Source organism: Helianthus annuus, chromosome 8 (assembly GCF_002127325.2).
Source record: "Helianthus annuus cultivar XRQ/B chromosome 8, HanXRQr2.0-SUNRISE, whole genome shotgun sequence".
Taxonomy (NCBI): Eukaryota; Viridiplantae; Streptophyta; class Magnoliopsida; order Asterales; family Asteraceae; genus Helianthus; species Helianthus annuus.
Window position 1 is genome coordinate 74,651,368 of NC_035440.2, and position 9,411 is coordinate 74,660,778.

The 9,411-nt window shown below is 39.7% G+C and overlaps 1 protein-coding gene and 2 long non-coding RNA genes across 3 annotated transcripts; all 3 read right to left on the reverse strand.

Moving 5' to 3' along the window:
- Nucleotides 1–749: 749 nt before the first annotated feature.
- Nucleotides 750–2,175, reverse strand: LOC110871233. The gene is made up of 3 exons (XR_002553575.2): nt 2,042–2,175; nt 1,462–1,528; nt 750–856 (listed from the first exon to the last, which is right to left on the reverse strand). It is a non-coding gene; the product is annotated as an uncharacterized LOC110871233 (long non-coding RNA).
- A 3,813-nt stretch (nt 2,176–5,988) lies between these two features.
- On the reverse strand, nt 5,989–6,888 carry LOC110870216. Its single transcript, XM_022119416.1, has one exon. The coding sequence runs from the start codon at nt 6,886–6,888 to the stop codon at nt 5,989–5,991; it is 900 nt and encodes a 299-aa protein (XP_021975108.1).
- Nucleotides 6,889–7,338: 450 nt separating this feature from the next.
- Nucleotides 7,339–8,718, reverse strand: LOC110871232. Its single transcript, XR_002553574.2, has 3 exons — nt 8,631–8,718; nt 8,051–8,117; nt 7,339–7,445 (listed from the first exon to the last, which is right to left on the reverse strand). It is a non-coding gene; the product is annotated as an uncharacterized LOC110871232 (long non-coding RNA).
- Nucleotides 8,719–9,411: the final 693 nt, after the last annotated feature.

The window sequence follows — 9,411 nt, forward strand, 5'->3', positions numbered from 1 at the left end:
AGTACAACCACTACTGAGGCTGAAGCTACCTCGGAATTTTGGGACGAAATTCCAGATCAACGGGGGGAGGATGTGACACCCCAGGAAAACCAGTAAACGATACAACTTACCTAGCTTCCTCAGTGAGTACGTACCAAATTTCGGGATGAAATTTCTTTTAAGTTGGGGTTAATGTGACAACTCGTATTTTGAACCTATCTTTGTGTAACGTTATGTGATTACATGGACTTATTTGAATAATATGTTATGATTTGTGCTTGTATGTATGTATGTATGTATGTATGTATGTATGTATGTATGCAATCGGCCCATATACACTACTCACACCCGATCGCACAACCCATTCGGGCTTTACACTTGCACACGGATCGAGGGCAGCCCAAGTGAGGGATTCGGCCCACCTCTCTTTACACGCATAACCGAGGTAGGAGGGGTGTATACTCCTCATTTGTTACATCAACACAACACACACAAACCCTAGTTTTCTCTCATCCTCTCTCTTAAACTTGATGGCAAGCATTCCTCCATCATCGAAGATCTTCTTGATTCGGATCACCTTTGTGTTATCTTCTTAGCGGTGTAACACCCTTAAATTTTTCACTTGATTTTAATAATAAAATATACTAATTATATCAAAATATTGCTTAGTGACATAACATCCATTAACGGAGTTCTTAAGTACGTCAACCTTAGTCGACTAGTGTGTAAGTTAAAACATACCAAAAGTAATTTAACAAGTAGTTACAATTCATACATAAGACTACTAAAGATTTAAAATATTGCGGAAGCTTTCAAAATGTAGTGTTCGGTTCTTCATTATTCGCTCGACCGCCATCCGTAAGATCCATTACGTCACCTATGGTCAAAACCATTAAAACATTAGTTTTGACATTAATAAATAATATATAAACACGAGAACTAACTTCTGATTACGAATAATAAATTACAAGTTTTGCAGGTTCCACCGTAACTTACGGTGTCACCGTAAGTTACGGTAGGTCCTGTGAACTTTTGGTCTGCCGTAAGACAGGGGCAAACCACCGTAAACAATTGACCTCTACCGGAAATTACGGTACCACCGTAATTTACGGTAGTCCCTGGGCATCCATACCTTGTCTAAATTGTTCTTTATGCTCAACCCCAAATTCCGGGTTTCGCTTTTCTAGCATACTTATATTCTATATCCTTGTATTTCTAATATGTTATCAATCAACCAATATCAAAGATCAATCCATTACATCCCGAGACATCAACCATGCCTTATTTTGATTATTCGACCCGTTTGGCTCGTCTAAGGAATCCTCCTTTTTTAGCGACTACCAACGAGTTCTAACCAACTTTGACCTATTATTCAATGTAGCGTCATCTTCGCTTTAATTCAAACAACTCTTATTCTAAAAATTCTATTACGCATTATATGATTATCAAAATCTACTTAATGTAGCGGGTCAAGTTACATACCTTCAAAGTAGCCCTTTTTGACGTGGTTCGCCACCCGCTTGTCCGCTTGACGCTCCTGCGCCCGTTCCTATTTGAGTTCAATTATCATATGTTTAGAACTCTCTTTTCAAATCATAATTCGCATAATACACTAAACATCGTGATTATGCGTTTAAACTTGGAATTTCAGTTCTAAGCCTTCATAGAGGCATTTCAACAAACACTTCTTGAGCAGATTTTTACATAATTATATATCACATCTTTTGTTTATCATTTAGACATAGTTTCACATAAATTCACCATTTTACATGATTGTAAGCTCCTAATTGCTGAATTCATCTCAAAATTACCAAATTACACTAGATTAACAATCTATTTCCTAGTGTTCATTACAATTCACATAACACATTAATCACCTATAATGGTGATCATAGTTTCCATCAAAATTCTACATGATTTCAGCCTCTATTTGTCTAGGGTTTGTCTCTAAACACCATAGTTATGCCTAAATCATCATAAGACGAACATGCAACTAAAATCTCAGATTTTTCCCCAATTCATGAGAATTCCAAGCTAAGAGTTTTCATTAAATTTCACATACCTTATAATCCTCTTGCGATGAGGATCACGATTCTAAGCTTGGATTTTCGTTTGGACCAGATTTGCTCCTTCAATTGAGAGTTTAAGCAGGATTTAGGGTTTGAGAAGTGGGGATCGCCCCTTTTCTTGCTCCTGGTCGACCAACACCTCCAAATGGGGTGTTTGGTTTTGTTTTACTAATTTAGTAACACAAATTTTTAAACTTTGGGAACTTAAGTCCCTCCATTTTGAACAACATTTAATTTAGTGGCTTTTAATTTCTACTATAGGTTATTTCTAAACTATTAACCAACTAGGTTAAAATTTCTAGTTGGTGAATTTTCATTTATTTATACTTTATATAATTCTAATATAAAGTTTTATATTTTCGGGGTGTTACAAGTCCACCCCCCTTAAAAGGGTTTCGTCCCCGAAACCGAAGTACGTACCAAATAATGTTGGGTGGAGACGTCGCATCTCCTCTTCGAGCTCCCACGTGGTGTCCGAACCTTTCCTGTGCTCCCATTTGACCCTGACTTGGTTAATCACCTTGTTCCTCAAACTTTTCTCTTTACGATCTAAAATCGCAATTGGTTTTACTGCATAGTTGAGGCTGTTATCCACCTCGATATCATCATAGTGGATGTGAGCAGTTTCGTCGGCCAAACATTTTCGGAGGTGTGACATGTGGAACGTGTTATGAATCCCACTCAACTCCTCGGGTAATTCGAGACGATAAGCTACTTTACCAACCCGTTCAGTGATCCTGAATGGCCCAATAAATCTCGGGCTTAGTTTCCCCCTTTTTCGGAATCTAATTATGCCTTTCCATGGGGAAACTTTTAGCATAACCATGTCTCCAACCTAAAATTCAATTGGCCTATTTCTTTTATCCGCATACGCCTTTTGCCTGTCTTGAGCCGCTTTCAAGTGTGCCCGAACTATGTCAATTTTCTTATTTGTAGTTCGGATTATATCAGTAGGTGCTATCCCTCGTGGACCCACTTCTCCCCAACATACCGGGGTTCGACATTTTCGGCCATATAACAGTTCATACGGGGCCATTTTAATGCTCGTGTGATAGCTATTGTTGTATGCAAATTCGACCAAGGGTAGATGGACATCCCAACTACCTCCGAAGTCAATAATGCACGCCCGCAGCATATCTCCTAACGTTTGTATTGTTCTTTCACTCTGCCCATCCATTTGTGGATGATAAGCAGTGCTAATGAACAATTTGGTCCCCATTTGTTCTTGGAATTCCTGCCAAAATTTCGAAGTAAACCGGGTATCCCTATCAGACACAATGGATACCGGCACCCCATGACGTGCTATTATTTCATTCGTGTAAACCTCTGACATCTTTTCTGACGTATAAGTCTCACGGATCGGAATGAAGTGAGCACTCTTCGTCAATCTATCTACCACTACCCATATGGCATCGAAACCACGGCTCGTTTTAGGCAACTTGGTTAATAGGTCCATTATAATATGTTCCCATTTCCAAACCGGAATTTCTAACGGTTGGAGTTTGCCGTATGGTTTCTGATGTTCCGCCTTGACTTGTAAACATGTCAAGCATTTTTCTACATGTCTCACCACATCCCTTTTCATTCCGGGCCACCAATAGTTTTGCTTCAAATCATTGTACATCTTGGTCGCTCCCGGATGAATTGAATAACGGGATTTATGAGCTTCGTTAAGTAGAAGCGCCTTCACTCCACAGGTATGTGGGACCCATATCCTTCCGGATCGAGTCTTCAACCCGTCATTCCCATCCGACAAATCCTTCAACTGACGTATAATTCTTTCTTTCTTCCAATTCTCTTCTTTCATTGCTTCTAATTGCGCCTCTCGAATACGTTCAAGTATACCCGAGGTCACCACAAGTTGCATCGATCTAACTCGTATTGGGTCGTAGTCCGTTTTTCTGCTCAGAGCGTCCGCCACCACATTAGCCTTTCCAGGGTGATAATGTATTTCACAATCGTAGTCTTTCACCATTTCCAGCCATCGCCTTTGTCGCATATTTAACTCTTTCTGATCGAAAAAGTATTTTAAACTCTTGTGATCGGTGTATATGGTGCACTTTACCCCGTATAGGTAGTGCCTCCATATTTTTAAGGCAAATACCACCGCAGCCAATTCAAGGTCGTGTGTAGGATATTTCTTCTCATGTATTTTCAATTGTCTCGAGGCATAAGCTATAACTTTGCCCCGTTGCATCAAAACGCATCCGAGCCCCGACAGTGAAGCATCCGAATAAACTACCATATCTTCGACCCCGTCCGGCAATGTTAGTACCGGAGCTTGTGTTAACTTCTCTTTTAGCGTCTGAAACGCTCTTTCTTGATCGACACCCCAAATAAACTTCTCTTTCTTTTGGGTTAGCTTTGTTCGCGGTAACGCAATCTTGGAGAAATCTTGAATGAATCTCCTATAGTATCCCACAAGCCCCAAAAAGCTTCTAATTTCCGAAGGGTTCTTCGGAGGATTCCATTTTGACACAGCCTCAATCTTGGACGGATCCACCAATACTCTGTCGGCACTTATGACGTGGCCAAGAAATTGTACCTCTCGTAACCAAAAGGCACACTTAGAGAACTTCGCATACAGCCTTTCTCGTCTAAGTGTCTCTAACACTTCTCGTAAGTGGTTTGCGTGTTCAGCTTCACTTTTTGAATACACCAAGATATCATCGATAAACACGATGACCGACTTGTCCAACATTGGCTTGCAAAACCGGTTCATGAGGTCCATGAAAGCCGCGGGTGCATTTGTTAGCCCAAATGACATTACGAGGAATTCATAATGTCCGTATCTTGTGCGGAAAGCCGTTTTCGGTACGTCTTCTTCTTTGACCCTTAGTTGGTGATACCCAGATCTAAGGTCAATCTTTGAAAACCAGTTCGCACCTTGCACTTGGTCGAACAAATCATCTATCCTCGGAAGCGGGTATCGATTCTTTACCGTGAGTTTGTTTAACTCCCGGTAATCGATACACATACTCATGCTTCCGTCTTTCTTTCTGACGAACAACACCGGTGCGCCCCAAGGAGACACACTCGGCCTAATGAACCCCTTATCAAGCAAGTCTTGGATTTGGGACATCAACTCTTGTAACTCCGACGGTGCGAGTCGGTATGGAGCTTTGGCCACGGGTTTTGCGCCCGGAATCAATTCGATTCCGAACTCCACTTCCCGTTCAGGCGGTATTCCCGGTAAATCCTCCGGAAATACATCTTGAAAGTCTCTTACTACCAGTACATCTTCAATCTTCCGTGATTCTTTCTCAGGCTCGTTTGCGTATATCATGAACACCTTGCATCCTCACTTCATAAGCTTGTGAGCTTTCATCATTGAGCACACTATGGGGTTACCTCCTTTTTCGCCTTAAATGGTAACGTGTTTCCAGCTCGGAGATGTTAATTTTATCTCTTTGCGGAAACACACGACTTTTGCATGGTGCTGGGCTAGCCAATCCATCCCGACGACTACTTGAAATTCCCCCATTGACATCGGGATTAAGTCTATCAAGTATTCCTCATCGTCGATGCTTAATATGCAGCCTCGACAGACATCACAAACTATAAAACTTTTATTGTCCCCTACTTCAACCTCTAAGGGCACAGGCAATTTCGTCAATACAAATGAAGGATGTCGAATAAACCCATTCGAAATGAAGGATTTATTCGCACCCGTATCAAACAATACACATGCTGGAATTGAGTTAATCGTGAATATACCTGAAACCACATCGGGTTCTGTTTTCGCTTCAGCTGCGGTAAGTTGGAAGGACCTAGCCTTTGCTTTGGGGGCTTCTGCTGGAGACTCCTTCGCGTCTTTCTTTCCAACTAAGTCCGGGCATTCGGACTTTTTATGGCCGGGTTGATAGCAATTGTAGCAAACTGATACTTTTCCCGGGCATAGCGAGGCTGTGTGCCCCGTCTTATTACATATGGGGCATGGCTAGTCTTTGAATCGACATTCCCCCTTGTGTCCTTTCCCGCAGACTTTACAATTTGGCGACCCACCCTTAGCATCCACCTTCTTTCCCGATTCTCCCGTTCGGGCTTTCTTTGTAGGGCTTGGATTTACATCGTGTGCCCTTCGCTCACCTCTTTCCACTTGTTTCTTTAACTCGATTTCACGTTCCCGGGCGGTGTTGATAATCTCCGTGAGGGTCTCGTATTTTGACGGAGTCATAAATTCCCGGTATTCAGCACTCAGCATGTTGTAATAGTAATATATCTTTTGTTCTTCAGTGGTGACTAACTCGTCACAAAATCTGAGCTTATCCATGAAGATGCCCGTGATCTTATCGATTGTTTCACCCTTTTGTCTCAGCTGGATGAATTCTTCTTTGATTCTGTTAATAACCGCTTTGGGACTGTGGTGTTTAAGGAATGGTACCTTAAACTCGTCCCAAGTCATAACCCTCGCCGCTTCGGCTCCCATTTCCTTCTTCTTGTTATCCCACCAATCCTTAGCTTGATTTCTCAATTGACCCGTTCCGTAAGCGACAAAGTCACCTACGTCACAATGGGTTCGTTCAAACACTCCTTCAACATCGCTTATCCATCTTTGGCAAATTATCGGGTCGACCTCCCCGTTATAGATTGGCGGTTTACACGCCATGAATTCTTTGTATGAGCACCCTTTACGTTCTCCAGTTTTGTTTTTCATAAGGTTGACCGTATCCTCCAACCTTTTAACTCGTTCTTCTACGAGTGACAACACCGTACCTTGAATCTTGTCTATAAACCCAGATAGACTGCCTTCAATTGCCTTTCCTACTTCCTCGGCAATTATTTCTTTCATTTGTTCGGTGCTTGTCGGCACCGGATCATTATTGCTCCCTTTCGACATCTTGAAACTGAAATGTTTACATCAAGCGTTAAACATTTCATTTATGACATTGCTTTGTTTGTTTCGGTTTACCCAAGTTCCTAACTTGCTTTAACCGTTCACATTTAATGCACTTTCCGGGTTTGAGTGTGTTAACACACTCTTCCCATGCATATCAATTCGTTCCTCATTCCTTACATAAGACCTAATCTACTAACATAATAAGTTAATTCTTACCGGACGATCGATCAAGCTTGAACCGAACACTTTGTTGACAACCTTAAGCTCTGATTACCAACTTGTAACACCCTTAAATTTTTCACTTGATTTTAATAATAAAATATACTAATTATATCAAAATATTGTTTAGTGACATAACATCCGTTAACGGAGTTCTTAAGTACGTCAACCTTAGTCGACTAGTGTGTAAGTTAAAACATACCAAAAGTAATTTAACAAGTAGTTACAATTCATACATAAGACTACTAAAGATTTAAAATATTGCGGAAGCTTTCAAAATGTAGTGTTCGGTTCTTCATTATTCGCTCGACCGCCATCCGTAAGATCCATTACGTCACCTATGGTCAAAACCATTAAAACATTAGTTTTGACATTAATAAATAATATATAAACACGAGAACTAACTTCTGATTACGAATAATAAATTACAAGTTTTGCAGGTTCCACCGTAACTTACGGTGTCACCGTAAGTTACGGTAGGTCCTGTGAACTTTTGGTCTGCCGTAAGACAGGGGCAAACCACCGTAAACAATTGACCTCTACCGTAAATTACGGTACCACCGTAATTTACGGTAGTCCCTGGGCATCCATACCTTGTCTAAATTGTTCTTTATGCTCAACCCCAAATTCCAGGTTTCGCTTTTCTAGCATACTTATATTCTATATCCTTGTATTTCTAATATGTTATCAATCAACCAATATCAAAGATCAATCCATTACATCCCGAGACATCAACCATGCCTTATTTTGATTATTCGACCCGTTTGGCTCGTCTAAGGAATCCTCCTTTTTTAGCGACTACCAACGAGTTCTAACCAACTTTGACCTATTATTCAATGTAGCGTCATCTTCGCTTTAATTCAAACAACTCTTATTCTAAAAATTCTATTACGCATTATATGATTATCAAAATCTACTTAATGTAACGGGTCAAGTTACATACCTTCAAAGTAGCCCTTTTTGACGTGGTTCGCCACCCGCTTGTCCGCTTGACGCTCCTGCGCCCGTTCCTATTTGAGTTCAATTATCATATGTTTAGAACTCTCTTTTCAAATCATAATTCGCATAATACACTAAACATCGTGATTATGCGTTTAAACTTGGAATTTCAGTTCTAAGCCTTCATAGAGGCATTTCAACAAACACTTCTTGAGCAGATTTTTACATAATTATATATCACATCTTTAGTTTATCATTTAGCCATAATTTCACATAAATTCACCATTTTACATGATTGTAAGCTCCTAATTGCTGAATTCATCTCAAAATTACCAAATTACACTAGATTAACAATCTATTTCCTAGTGTTCATTCCAATTCACATAACCCATTAATCACCTATAATGGTGATCATAGTTTCCATCAAAATTCTACATGATTTCAGCCTCTATTTGTCTAGGGTTTGTCTCTAAACACCATAGTTATGCCTAAATCATCATAAGACGAACATGCAACTAAAATCTCAGATTTTTCCCCAATTCATGAGAATTCCAAGCTAAGAGTTTTCATTAAATTTCACATACCTTATAATCCTCTTGCGATGAGGATCACGATTCTAAGCTTGGATTTTCGTTTGGACCAGATTTGCTCCTTCAATTGAGAGTTTAAGCAGGATTTAGGGTTTGAGAAGTGGGGATCGCCCCTTTTCTTGCTCCTGGTCGACCAACACCTCCAAATGGGGTGTTTGGTTTTGTTTTACTAATTTAGTAACACAAATTTTTAAACTTTGGCAACTTAAGTCCCTCCATTTTGAACAACATTTAATTTAGTGGCTTTTAATTTCTACTATAGGTTATTTCTAAACTATTAACCAACTAGGTTAAAATTTCTAGTTGGTGAATTTTCATTTATTTATACTTTATATAATTCTAATATAAAGTTTTATATTTTCGGGGTGTTACAAGCGGTTAGTGTGTTACTTTGATTTATGTTATGATAAATGATTGAGCATAATATAAACTATTCTTAAAATCGGCTCACATGCATGTATTGGATAATGTTTCACACTAAGCGGATTTGTCACATTAATCGGATGGTATTTGATGATGCTTGTTAAATTGCTGTTATGTTTTATGTTTTCGGATTGTTAACCATATGATGATGTTCTAGCCAATCGGATAAGTAGGGTGATGTTAATTGACTAGCATGTCATGTTCTTGGATTGTTGTTTCATAATGATTTAGGATTAAACGTATGTAACCGGTTGTATGATCATGTAATCGGACTAAACGATATGATTATGATTAATGTACATGTTTTGATTACATTTAGGGTTCATGTGAATTAGATGCTAGATTGCTTAGT